General features: G+C 48.9%; 1 protein-coding gene across 1 annotated transcript in view; it reads left to right on the top strand.

The window, feature by feature from the left end:
- The first annotated feature begins 18 nt into the window (after positions 1–18).
- The window catches only part of LOC141431702 (uncharacterized), a 27,132-nt gene continuing 12,625 nt past the window's right edge, over positions 19–14,525 (top strand). The window contains exons 1-8 of the mRNA XM_074092882.1: positions 19–486; positions 4,653–4,822; positions 8,095–8,192; positions 10,224–10,447; positions 11,164–11,248; positions 11,327–11,476; positions 13,922–14,040; positions 14,124–14,303. Of these exons, the coding sequence (XP_073948983.1) occupies positions 241–486; positions 4,653–4,822; positions 8,095–8,192; positions 10,224–10,447; positions 11,164–11,248; positions 11,327–11,476; positions 13,922–14,040; positions 14,124–14,303 (1,272 nt within the window). The 5' untranslated portion in view covers positions 19–240. The remainder of the gene's footprint in view (positions 487–4,652; positions 4,823–8,094; positions 8,193–10,223; positions 10,448–11,163; positions 11,249–11,326; positions 11,477–13,921; positions 14,041–14,123; positions 14,304–14,525) is intronic.

Here is a 14,525-nt window from a genome sequence, read left to right as displayed (position 1 = left end):
CGCCGCCGCCGCCGCCGCCCGCTATCGATCGCCGCGGATGCGCGCGCCGCCCGCGTCGAGCCCGACTCGGGACGGCTCACTTTCGTGTCAGTTTAGGTTAAGCAACATCTATTGCTGACAAACAATAAGTAGAACTGAGTGATATTGATGGAGATCGAAGTTTCCATGCGCGCTCTTACGTTATCGGCAGCGTAGTGGGTGGTATCGGACAGAGATCGGGAAGTGTCTGACGCATCGGGCATGAGAGGCACTCGGTGCTGGGCGCTGCTGGCGGTGGCGGCGGCGGCGGCGGCGGCGGCGCGCGAGCTGGACCCGGCGGCGTGCGGCGCGCGCTTCGCCGTGCAGCGCGACAAGATCATCCGCACGGAGGAGTCCCGCGGCATGGGCGCGCGCTACCTGGCCGAGCTGGACGTGGGCGCGCGCGCCGAGTGCCTGCGCCTCTGCTGCGAGACCGACGCCTGCGACGTCTTCGTCTACGAGGAGAAGGTGAACCCTCCGCCCCGCGAGATACTTTATCACGCCTGTGCTAGAACCTTCCACAACAACGACTGCGAGGGAACAATAAATACTAGTACTCGTATTATACCAGTATACCACCTACTACACGGTGGGTTAGATTAGTTTTTAAAATGACCATCAATTAGAGGACACTTTTATTATCAGTGTTTACTTACCTAAGTACTGTATTTTTCTGTTCTTGTGTGAAGACAATCTTTAAAAAACAACACGACAGACATTTCATAAGACTTCAATCGCATGCAGTTTTAAACACATGCAGTAAATACGTAGGTATGTTTAATCACAGACACTATTTGTTTAAAAATACTTAGGTACTTACCTACGAGTACTGATTATCTTCCACTAGCATTGCCCCGCAGCAATTATTATCAACGTGTCAGTACTTAATCACGAAAAACTTTTTCACGAAAACTTTTTCACGAACGACTTTATCACGAAAAAACTTTATCACGAATGGACTTTATCACGAAAAGACCATATCACGAAAACTATTTCACGAAAACTTTTTCACGAACGACTTTATCACGAAAACTAAATCACGAATAGACTATATCACGAATAGACTTTATCACGAAAAAACTTTATCACGAAAACTATATCACGAATAGACTATCACGAATAGACTTTATCACGAAAAATTTTTGAAACTTCTTCACGCTGAAACGGCTAGAGGGATTTGGATGAAATTTGGCAAAAAGTTAGTTTATAATCTCGATTAAAACATAGAATACTTTTTATTCCGATATTCCCACGGGATAGGGATAATATCTTGAAATAATAACCGCTGGGCTCAGAGTCAAGAAATTTGGTATGAAGGTAGCTGGATGTCTAGAATAACACATACGCTAGTATTTATCCGGACAATCCCACGGGATAGATTTGTAACTAATGGACCCCATACATCTCTGTAATATTATTATTATTTTGTAATTTTTACTTTAATTGAATACTGTAGTTTTTAAATACTTTGCGGTTTTCACATGTTTCTTGCGGCGCCTTCTTCTTGGCAATGATGGTCTTTCTGAAAGCGCTGCTTGATTTGTACGAGCGAGCGAAGCGAGCGAGTAAGACGGTTCGGAGCAGAAGCGACTCGGATAGGTTAGGTTCAGAAGGGTAAGGCGGGAGCGAAGCGGAGCGTAGCTCCCGCCTTAGCCTTCGATGTTAGGTTTTTTTTTATAGCAGCCCGGATAATAAAGGAAATAGATAGATTAGTAACAGAAACAAGCAATTTTAATCAATAATCGCAATGTAAGTTGTCAATAACACTATTTAGTATGGATTATGTATTTAGATATTATATGTAAGTATTACATAAAGAAAACGGATGAACTAAAACAATTACCTACTTTTGCTCACCTGCAACCTTTATGATAGCTACGTTTATGCAAGAAATGTGTGTTCATGCAGTTCCTCCAACTTCACACTGTAAGAACACACACAAATCACACAAATCCATCTAACTCAAGCAGAGCTCATCTTTAAATTCAAATTAATTTATTTGCGAAACAGCAATTCATAGCTAAATATAGAACAAAAATTGGTCAAGTGCGAGTCGATTTTTCTAGTATTAAAAACAATAGGTAAACATAGTGATGACAGTGCGGATTTGACGAGCGCTTTATTAAAGTTGGCTTCATTGAGGTTTGTGGTTCATAAATTTGGAACAAAAACGAATAAATTAGACAGTCACTAATTGTACTATCGAAACTTTTATAAAACATCATTAAAATCGCAAACCTAAAAGTAGGTAAATATTCAAACGACATAGCTAGCCGTTGCTAGGCGACTCGGCCGCCGACAGACAGACAGACAGACAGCGGAGTCTCAGTAATAGGGTCCCGTTGGCACCCTTTAGATACGGAACCCTAAAAAAGAAGAAGGCAATAGGAAAACTGCAATGATGTCTCAAAAACCGTTGTTTTCACTTTTAAAAAAATAGAAAAATGCGTGTTTTTGCAGGCGGATGGAAAGATCAGAAAAGTAGGTAGGCTTTACAAGTTAACGAGTAAGTCTTCTAATACGTTTTTTCTACTCGTGTAGGTACTTTAATCCGCACATTATAATTTCACAAACAAAATAACGAAGGCGCTTTTTAGGGCTGATTTAAAAGTCTATTGTCTCTGGTACTGGCTACTAATTATGCGCTAATTCACTGAATTTTTAAACTAATTTCAAACTAATTTTAACTCACCTACCTATACAATACAATTACTCTTTATTGTTTATCAGAAATAGTAAGCTATACAGAAAACAGATACGATGAGAGAAAAAAGCAATAGGCAGTCTTATCGCTTAAGAGCGGTCTCTTCAAGGCAACCTTATTTCAGAATATTAAAACGCAACAAAAATACACCTACACATACATATATCGTACAATATAATACACGTATAAAATGTATATAGGCGTGAGATAAACAGCCACATATAAATCCATACCTACTAACATTATAAATGTGAAAGTGTGTGTGTTTGCATGTTTGATGATTGGAGATTTTATCCCTATCCCGTGGGAATATCGGGATAAAAAGTAACTTATTCCAGAGGTCCACCTACCTACATACTAAATTTCAGGGCTCTACGCCCAGCGGTTGTTATTTTGGGATTTTATCCCTGGGTATCCCGTGGGAAAATCGGGTCAAAAAGTTATCTATGTGTTATTCCAGACGTCCAACTATCTACATACCAAATTTCATGTAATTAAGCCTAGCGGTTGTTATTTCAAAATTTTATCCCTATCCCGTGGGAATATCGGAGTGAAAAATAACCTATGTGTTATTCCAGAGGTTCAGCTACCTACATACCAAATTTCATGGCTGTAAGCCCAGTGGTTGTTTTTTCGAGATTTTATCCCTAGGTATCCCGTGCGAATATCGGGTCAAAAAGTTATCTACGTGTTATTCCAGACGTCCAACTATCTACATACCAAACTTCATGTATCTAAGCCTAGCGGTTGTTATTTCGAAATTTTATCCCTATCCCGTGGGAATATCTTAGTGAAAAATAACCTATGTGTTATTCCAGAGGTATAGCTACCTACATACCAAATTTCATGGCTCTAAGCCCAGTGGTTGTTATTTCGAGATTTTATCCTTGGGTATCCCGTGGGAATATCGGGTCAAAAAGTTATCTACGTGTTATTCCAGACGTCTAACTATCTACATACCAAATTTCATGTATCTAAGCCTAGCGGTTGTTATTTCGAAATTTTATCCCTATCCCGTGGGAATATCGGAATAAAAAGTATCCTATGTTTTAATCCAGATTATAAACTAACTTTTTGCCAAATTTCATCCTAATCCCTCCAGCCGTTTCAGCGTGAAGAAGTTTCAAACATTTTTCGTGATAAAGTCTATTCGTGGTAAAGTCTTTTCGTGATATAGTCTGTTCGTGATTAAGTTTTCGTGGTAAAGTTTTCTCGTGATATAGTCTGTTCGTGGTAAAGTCTTTTCGTGATATAGTCTGTTCGTGATTAAGTTTTCGTGATAAAGTCTTTAGTGGTAAAGTTTTCGTGAAAAAGTCTTTAGTGGTAAAGTCTATTCGTGATAAAGTTTTTCGTGATAAAGTTTTCGTGATAAAGTCGTTCGTGAAAAAGTTTTTCGTGAAATAATACTAGCGCCATTATCAAGATGATCCGTCCCCCCCATGAAGCCCCGTATCGTAGACGTATCAAAAGATAAAGCAATGAATTTCAATTAGGTTTATCGCGCTAACACAAGTATCGAAATAGATATCCACCAATTTTCTACCAATATTTTTCAAAATTAATCATCGGTCACTTCAAATGCATATCTATCTTATAATTAACCAGCTCGCGTAGATGTGGAAAATTCCATTAATAAGTACGTGGACGGACATTCACCAAAGAGCAAATTATCAACCATTAGGAACTACAACTAGGTACCAACTACACAATATTTTGGACTACCTAGTCATTATAAATTTTATGAATTAAATTCGGGTTTCCACCATTTCAACGCAAATACGCGCAAGGTACGCGGAACCAAACCCGAATTTAATTTATTAGGAACTAACCTATAAAGGGAAAAAAACTGGATACTATACTTACTATACAGCATTTAATAAAAATTAGATCCAAATAAAAGAAACGTCTGTTTTGTGTGTGTCGTGTCCAGAGTCCGGGCAGCTGCTACCTGTTCGCGTGCGGGCCGCCGGAGGACTTCCGCTGCAAGTTCACGGCGCACGGCAACTTCAGCAGCGGCGTGCTGGCCCTCGCGCGCGACCGCGCCGAGCAGCAGGACTCCGCGCGCCTCACGCTGCACGAGCGGCAGCTGGCCAGCCTCAGGTACCTACACGCACACACACACAGGACTCCGCGCGCCTCACGCTGCACGAGCGGCAGCTGGCCAGCCTCAGGTACCTACACGCACACACACACAGGACTCCGCGCGCCTCACGCTGCACGAGCGGCAGCTGGCCAGTCTCAGGTACCTACACGCACACACACACAGGACTCCGCGCGCCTCACGCTGCACGAGCGGCAGCTGGCCAGCCTCAGGTACCTGCACGCACACACACACAGGACTCCGCGCGCCTCACGCTGCACGAGCGGCAGCTGGCCAGCCTCAGGTACCTGCACGCACACACACACAGGACTCCGCGCGCCTCACGCTGCACGAGCGGCAGCTGGCCAGTCTCAGGTACCTACACGCACACACACACAGGACTCCGCGCGCCTCACGCTGCACGAGCGGCAGCTGGCCAGCCTCAGGTACCTGCACGCACACACACACAGGACTCCGCGCGCCTCACGCTGCACGAGCGGCAGCTGGCCAGCCTCAGGTACCTGCACGCACACACACACAGGACTCCGCGCGCCTCACGCTGCACGAGCGGCAGCTGGCCAGCCTCAGGTACCTGCACGCACACACACACAGGACTCCGCGCGCCTCACGCTGCACGAGCGGCAGCTGGCCAGTCTCAGGTACCTGCACGCACACACACACAGGACTCCGCGCGCCTCACGCTGCACGAGCGGCAGCTGGCCAGCCTCAGGTACCTGCACGCACACACACACAGGACTCCGCGCGCCTCACGCTGCACGAGCGGCAGCTGGCCAGCCTCAGGTACCTGCACGCACACACACACAGGACTCCGCGCGCCTCACGCTGCACGAGCGGCAGCTGGCCAGTCTCAGGTACCTACACGCACACACACACAGGACTCCGCGCGCCTCACGCTGCACGAGCGGCAGCTGGCCAGTCTCAGGTACCTGCACGCACACACACACAGGACTCCGCGCGCCTCACGCTGCACGAGCGGCAGCTGGCCAGCCTCAGGTACCTGCACGCACACACACACAGGACTCCGCGCGCCTCACGCTGCACGAGCGGCAGCTGGCCAGCCTCAGGTACCTGCACGCACACACACACAGGACTCCGCGCGCCTCACGCTGCACGAGCGGCAGCTGGCCAGTCTCAGGTACCTACACGCACACACACACAGGACTCCGCGCGCCTCACGCTGCACGAGCGGCAGCTGGCCAGCCTCAGGTACCTGCACGCACACACACACAGGACTCCGCGCGCCTCACGCTGCACGAGCGGCAGCTGGCCAGCCTCAGGTACCTGCACGCACACACACACAGGACTCCGCGCGCCTCACGCTGCACGAGCGGCAGCTGGCCAGCCTCAGGTACCTGCACGCACACACACACAGGACTCCGCGCGCCTCACGCTGCACGAGCGGCAGCTGGCCAGCCTCAGGTACCTGCACGCACACACACACAGGACTCCGCGCGCCTCACGCTGCACGAGCGGCAGCTGGCCAGCCTCAGGTACCTGCACGCACACACACACAGGACTCCGCGCGCCTCACGCTGCACGAGCGGCAGCTGGCCAGCCTCAGGTACCTGCACGCACACACACACAGGACTCGCGCGCCTCACGCTGCACGAGCGGCAGCTGGCCAGCCTCAGGTACCTGCACGCACACACACACAGGACTCCGCGCGCCTCACGCTGCACGAGCGGCAGCTGGCCAGCCTCAGGTACCTGCACGCACACACACACAGGACTCCGCGCGCCTCACGCTGCACGAGCGGCAGCTGGCCAGCCTCAGGTACCTGCACGCACACACACACAGGACTCCGCGCGCCTCACGCTGCACGAGCGGCAGCTGGCCAGCCTCAGGTACCTGCACGCACACACACACAGGACTCCGCGCGCCTCACGCTGCACGAGCGGCAGCTGGCCAGCCTCAGGTACCTGCACGCACACACACACAGGACTCCGCGCGCCTCACGCTGCACGAGCGGCAGCTGGCCAGTCTCAGGTACCTACACGCACACACACACAGGACTCCGCGCGCCTCACGCTGCACGAGCGGCAGCTGGCCAGTCTCAGGTACCTGCACGCACACACACACAGGACTCCGCGCGCCTCACGCTGCACGAGCGGCAGCTGGCCAGCCTCAGGTACCTGCACGCACACACACACAGGACTCCGCGCGCCTCACGCTGCACGAGCGGCAGCTGGCCAGCCTCAGGTACCTGCACGCACACACACACAGGACTCCGCGCGCCTCACGCTGCACGAGCGGCAGCTGGCCAGTCTCAGGTACCTACACGCACACACACACAGGACTCCGCGCGCCTCACGCTGCACGAGCGGCAGCTGGCCAGCCTCAGGTACCTGCACGCACACACACACAGGACTCCGCGCGCCTCACGCTGCACGAGCGGCAGCTGGCCAGCCTCAGGTACCTGCACGCACACACACACAGGACTCCGCGCGCCTCACGCTGCACGAGCGGCAGCTGGCCAGCCTCAGGTACCTGCACGCACACACACACAGGACTCCGCGCGCCTCACGCTGCACGAGCGGCAGCTGGCCAGCCTCAGGTACCTGCACGCACACACACACAGGACTCCGCGCGCCTCACGCTGCACGAGCGGCAGCTGGCCAGCCTCAGGTACCTGCACGCACACACACACAGGACTCCGCGCGCCTCACGCTGCACGAGCGGCAGCTGGCCAGCCTCAGGTACCTGCACGCACACACACACAGGACTCCGCGCGCCTCACGCTGCACGAGCGGCAGCTGGCCAGCCTCAGGTACCTGCACGCACACACACACAGGACTCCGCGCGCCTCACGCTGCACGAGCGGCAGCTGGCCAGCCTCAGGTACCTGCACGCACACACACACAGGACTCCGCGCGCCTCACGCTGCACGAGCGGCAGCTGGCCAGTCTCAGGTACCTACACGCACACACACACAGGACTCCGCGCGCCTCACGCTGCACGAGCGGCAGCTGGCCAGCCTCAGGTACCTGCACGCACACACACACAGGACTCCGCGCGCCTCACGCTGCACGAGCGGCAGCTGGCCAGCCTCAGGTACCTACACGCACACACACACACACACACACTGCGCCAGCAGTAGCACAGAATAAGTAATAGTACAAGTAGGTAGTAGCTGCATAAAGTTCATTCTCTTTATAACAACAGTGACCAAGTTGTACTGTTGCTTTGCCTTGAATAAAACTTAAACTCGGCATCGAATTAAATTATTTCGTTGTAAAGAATTGTTACCTATTCAACCGCTGATTGGTCGCAGGAGCGCGACGCCGGCCAGCACCAGCACCAGCACCAGCAGCAGCGCCGCCCCGCCGCCCGCGCCGCCCGCGCCACGCCCGCCGCCCACGCTGCCGCCGAGTAAGTTACACATGAAACTAACAGTGCCCTTAGTGTAAGTTTTCGGTTACAAAATACGTCTCGATCGCGTTCGCGAATCTCAATTTGTATGGAAACACGAATATCGCAAACGTTCCGCTAGAGGCGCTGTTCGTGTTTCCATATAAATTGAGAGTTTAACGCGAACGCGATCGGGACGTATTTTGCAACCGAAAACTTACACTAAGGGTACAGACATAGACATCACACCATTAACTAGCTGGGTATTAAAACTTATACCTATCTGTAAGTTTATTGAAGCCCAATTTGCGTTGAAATGGTTACCTAATACAAATACAGCATGGTTTTCAAGCTGGGAGTTATTTTAATAACAATGCGAAGTACGATTCGATCGAATGACATTAAGGTATTTGCTTATCGTGAACTTCACGCTGATCAATCGAACGAGAAGAGACACGAGAGGTCACGAGCTGCGCGGGGTCGCCGCCCGGCCCGGCCGCGGAATGAGCTAATGTTATTCTGCGAACGTGCTGCCCGCTGCCCGCTGCCCACGGGCTGTCGTTATATCGGATGTTGTTTACGTCCCCGAGATGTATGCGATTAACGTAATCGTCGCAAGTTCAACGACCGTGTAGGGACAAAGGTAACGTCGAGGGGAAGGCTGGGCGGAGACGCGCGCGCCGGCCCTGTCGAACACATGGGTGAGTCACAGGCCAACACAAAGTGGCGGCTAACGGAACCCACCTTTTTGTGGATAGAGATAAATGTGTGTTTGTTATTCGCTGCTAAATATTCTCTGTCGTAACTTGAAAGTTGTAAGTAACTAACACATTACTTTTATAAAGAGGAGATTCAAAGATGTGAATTCAAAATTCAAACCTCATTACTTTATGTAATAAGAACAGACACCCAACACATACATAACATAACAACAGACTTCATACCATTTCTAATTACGTATGGTGGGGTTCAGCTGTAAGGGCAGAAATAGTATAAGTATATTATGTTTTGATTGATTGACGGTCAATGTCAACCCCTGCCGGGTACGTTTTATAATGTATAAATTTATACATATCGATTGAAATACATACAGTTGAAATACCGAAAATTGAAAAATATATTGGTTAAAATAAATATTAATCAAAATTCATAAAGCACGTTTTTCATACTGGTCGAAATACATACAATTAAAAATATTAAAATGACTAAGTTCACAATGTATATGTTCAGAATATATACAATCAGAATATGAATATGTGGAGAGTAAGACAGCCGGTGAAATTACTGGCACTTGAGGTATCCCATCTTAGGCCTCTAGGTTGGCAACGTATCTGCAATACCAGGAGTATTGCAGATGTTTATGGGCGGTGGTGATCTCTTACCATCAGGAGACCCTCTTGCTCGTTTGCCAACCAGTCGAATAAAAAAAAAATAGTTGAAAGAAATAACAATTAAAATTCCTATACTTAGTACGTTTTTCATAATGGTCAAAATACATACTATTATAATGCCTATCATCATCTCCAGTCTATTTACGTTGTATTTACATGTTAAATTCTGAAAAATTAAGGACTGTAATTTCATTAATCATAGAATACCTATTTTTTATACATAGGTAAATAGGTAGGTACATATTTGATACAAAACACATTTCATATTTCATCCACTTAATACCTCGGTCCAAATCTTCTACAGTTCGTTCCTGGAATAATAGAGAGAACCTACCTACTTATTTACCTATTTAAGTTTTTTGTGTCGAGTTTTTAAAATTTTCTAATCATAGATACAGTTTTGAATCACATTTCTATTAAATGTAAGTACCTAGTCGGCAGAAGAAAAACGTAGCTGGCCCAGGTCTCCTACGTCTAGCTGCTAGCAGCCCGAGGGACCTCGTACTTCGATAATTTCTTGTTTTTTGCTCTACTATAAAAATCTATCATCGTAATGCCTGGTGCGCAACATTTAGTGCCTCGCGAAATAAATCTGCCTTCATCAAATGTTTGTCCCGCGTCGCCATTCGCCAATGACGTGAATAAATGTGGTGTGGTACAGCGCGGCGCTGCAGCCGCTACCAGTTCGAGTGCCACAGCGGCGGCGAGTGCATCGCCGTGTACAACGCGTGCGACGGCGTGCCGCAGTGCAGCGACGGCAGCGACGAGGCGCCCGAGCTGGCCTGTCCGCCGCCCGCCACGCGCGCGCCGCCCCCGCCGCCCCAGCCGCCCCAGCCGCCCCAGCCCGAGCGGGACTCCAACAGGCTGCAGGCCAGGATACAACAGGTACAAAATACATCACTTACCACTTACCAGCTTAGACAGCTCCAGTGCCTAGCTTCGGGCTCCATATTATCGTATTGTCATCAGAACTACACAAGTTTCGTGTCATGCCACAATAGAAAGTGTGAATAATAATATATTAAGTTCAAAGTTTCAGTTGCATTCATAGATAAAATATGAGGCTGTATTAAATTTAGCTGTGAGATCATCGCATAAGTTGGTGTAAATTAAACGTGAAGTGTTTGGTCACAGAGTGATGGTAAAACCCCGTATTCACGGTAAACATTTGGTGAGAGCAACAGTTGATCAACTTTGTTGGCCAACTGCGGCACAAATAAAGTTGCTGGAAACTTTGTTTATGGTACCTATGACCTCCGGCATGTCCATGTGAGAAAGTCGTGTTGTTATTTCATCCCTTTGTTGGCCAACTGCGGCACAAATAAAGTTGCTGGAAACTTTGTTTATGGTACCTATGACCTCCGGCATGTCCATGTGAGAAAGTCGTGTTGTTATTTCATCCCTTTTTCATTATCCCACACTATGGCCATGTTTCTCACGCCAACATTAGCTGTTCAACTGATGTTTTCGGTCACCAAGCGGCTACATGGCATCACGAAGTGTTGCCCGCCGCAACATGTTGCCAGCAACTCAGCAACATGTTGATTCAACAATGTTGCTCAATAAATGTTCACCATGAATACGGGGCTTAAACGTTGCAGGAGCCGGCGGAGTCGGGCGGCGAGGGCCTGGCGGGCGAGCGCTGGCCGCACCGCCTGGCGCAGGCGCAGCCGCGCCGGTACAGCGGTGAGTGGCGCGGCGGCGGTGGCGGCCGTGGCGGCCGTGGCGGTGGCGGCAGGCGGTGACGTGTGTCTGTTGTTGCAGCGGCGGCGGAGGCGGGCGCGCCGCACATCTTCAGCCACAAGGGCGGGCTGCTGCAGGAGCCGCGCGAGGAGACGCCGCCGCTCGCGTACGGCGAGGACGCGCCGCCCGCCTGGCCGCGCGCGCCCGCGCCCTGGCCGCAGCACCAGACCAGTATTGCTCACATTTTATCACCTCCTTACCATTCTTAAATAAAATAAATAAATAAATAAATATCACGGGACAATTCACACCAATTGACCTAGTCCCAAAGTAAGCTTAGCAAAGCTTGTGTTATGGGTACTAAGCAACGAATAAATATAATTATATAGATATAGATACATACTTAAATACATATTAAACACCCAAGACCCGAGAACAAACATTCGTATTTTTCATACAAATATCTGCCCCGACACGGGAATCGAACCCGGGACCTCAAGCTTCGTAGTCAGGTTCTCTAACCACTAGGCCATCTGGTCGTCTAAATAAGTACTATTTATTATTAACTCGAAAGGAAACGTAATCCTAAATAGGTACTCTGTTACCGTATGTGCGTGCGTAGATATGTCCGCTCAGTTAAGGTATCTGGCGTGACAGTTCTCAAAAATAAAAATATTAAATTATTATTTGATTATTATTATTATTACACAAAACGTTTTTTTAATAATGTGTTAAAAAGCATGCTCGCTTGCTTTCTTGCTGCACCATTTCTTGCATAATCACATGCTTGCTTACACGATTGCTTCCACGCTTGCTTGCATGATTGAATGCATGCTTGCTTGCGTGCTTGCTTGCATGCTTGCTTGCATGCTTGCTTGCATGCTTGCTTGCATGCTTGCTTGCATGCTTGCTTGCATGCTTGCTTGCATGCTTGCTTGCATGCTTGCTTGCATGCTTGCTTGCATGCTTGCTTGCATGCTTGAATGCATGCTTGCTTGCATGCTTGCTTGCATGCTTGAATGCAGGCTTGAATGCATGCTTACTACTAGCACTATTTCTTGCAAAATTTCATGCTTGCTTGCATGCTTGAATGCATGCTCGAATTCATGCTTGCTTGCACTATTCCTTGCATAATTACATGCTTGCTTACATGCTCACTTGCATGCTCACTTGCATGCCTGCTTGCATATTTGTTTGCCTGCTTGCATGCCTGCTTGCATGTTTGTTTGCTTGCTTGCATGCTTGCTTGCATGCTTGCTTGCATGCTTGCTTGCATGCTTGCTTGCATGCTTGCTTGCATGCTTGCTTGCATGCTTGCTTGCATGCTTGCTTGCTTTCATGCTTGAATGCAGATTTGAATGCATGCTTGCTTGCAGCACAGCTTGCAACATTCCTTGCATAATTACATGCTTACTTACATGCTCACTTTCATGCTTACTTGCATGCTTGCTTGCATGCTTGCTTGCATGCTTGAATGCATGTTTGCTTGCATGCTCGAATGCATGCTTACCTACTACTAGCACTATTTCTTGCAAAATTACATGCTTGCTTGCATGCTTGAATGCAGCTTTGAATGCATGCTTGCTTGCATGCTCGAATTCATGCTTGCTTGCACTATTCCTTGCATAATTACATGCTTCCTTACATGCTTGCTTGCATGCTGACTTGCATGCTTACTTGCACGCTTGCTTGCATGCTTGCTGCATGCTTTAATGCATGTTTGCTTGCAAGCTCGAATGCATGATTGCTTGCACTATTCCTTGCATAATTACATGCTTCCTTACATGCTCACTTGCATGCTTGCTTGCATGCTGACTTGCATGCTTACTTGCACGCTTGCTTGCATGCTTGATTGCATGCTTGAATGCATGTTTGCTTGCATGCTCGAATGCATGCTTGCTTGCACTATTCCTTACATACTTACATGCTTGCTTGCATGCTAGAATGCAGCTTTGAATGCATGCTTGCTTGCATGCTCGAATGCATGCTTGCTTGCACTATTCCTTGCATAATTACATGCTTCCTTACATGCTCACTTGCATGCTTGCTTGCATGCTAGAATGCAGCTTTGACTGCATGTTTGCTTGCATGCTCGAATGCATGATTGCTTGCACTATTCCTTGCATAATTACATGCTTGCTTGCATGCTTGCTTACATGCTCACTTGCATGCTTGCTGGCTTGCTTGCTTGATTGCTTGCTTCTTTGAAATGTTAATCGTTAACGCGAGCGAAGCCGCGGGTAAAAGCTAGTATTTATATAATTCAGTTATGCTATCAGTTATTTTGTTGGAACTCCCAGACTTTTTTATTGGATCTGAAACAGCTTGTGGTGTTGCCGGTGGAACAATGCACCAGCTGTTTTCTTTCAATGAAAAAAAGGCGGGAAAGCATGAAAAAATTTATTGGAATAAAATTAAATCTCACATTTTATTTTTTTGTGAGAAAAGGTTTATTCTAATTCTAATTTAGTTTTTCCTTCACCATTTTTGCGAAAAGCTTTATATTAGTCTCGACTGGAACACCTAAATGTTCAGTTCAATTAACAGAATTATCTGTTAAAATAATTTAGAACAATTTGAAGACATGTTGTTTAATGGGCGCACCGTCCAGTGTGTGTGTGTGTGTGTGTGTGTGTGTGTGTGTGTGTGTGTATAGCGTATTGTGTGTTGTTCCAGTGATGGACGGCGCGTGGGGCGGCGGCTACGCGCGGCTGGAGTGGCCGGAGCCCGACCCGCGGCGCGCGTGGCCCGTGCCGGCCGCGCCCGCGCCGCAGCCGCAGCCGCGCCCCGACCCGGTACGCGCCCCCCCCCCCGCCCCGCCCCGCCCCGCACCGCACCGCACCTCCCCGCCCCGCACTGACCGCGCGTGTGTTCGCAGGACATCCCGGTGTACATCCCGCAGAAGACGATGCCGGAGCTGCCGCTGGCGTACGGCGGCGGCCAGCACACCCTTCGCGACGCGCCCAAGAAGGGGCCCCCGCCGCCAGCGCCTTCGCCGCCCTCACCGTCCGCCCGCCCCCCGCCGCCAGACTCCCTTGACAAGCCTTCCAAAGAGAAAGTAAGCCTAGGATCAGATCTACTGTTTCTGGATTGATCGCGTCTCCAGTCCGATCAGTTAAAATAGTTATTTGTGTCACGAGGGAGCAAAATGGTGTATTTAAGGCGCGGGCGTAAATTGAATCCAGAATGTAGCGAAGGATTCTACTGTAGAATCCTGAGCATAGCGAGGGAAAGTAGAATCCTGAGCGTAATGAGGGATTCAAGTGTTAACGCCCAAGAT

Source organism: Choristoneura fumiferana, chromosome 10 (genome assembly GCF_025370935.1).
Source record: "Choristoneura fumiferana chromosome 10, NRCan_CFum_1, whole genome shotgun sequence".
NCBI lineage: Eukaryota > Metazoa > Arthropoda > Insecta > Lepidoptera > Tortricidae > Choristoneura > Choristoneura fumiferana.
Note: the sequence above shows the minus strand (reverse complement) of the source record. Positions and strands in the feature narration are given on the sequence as shown.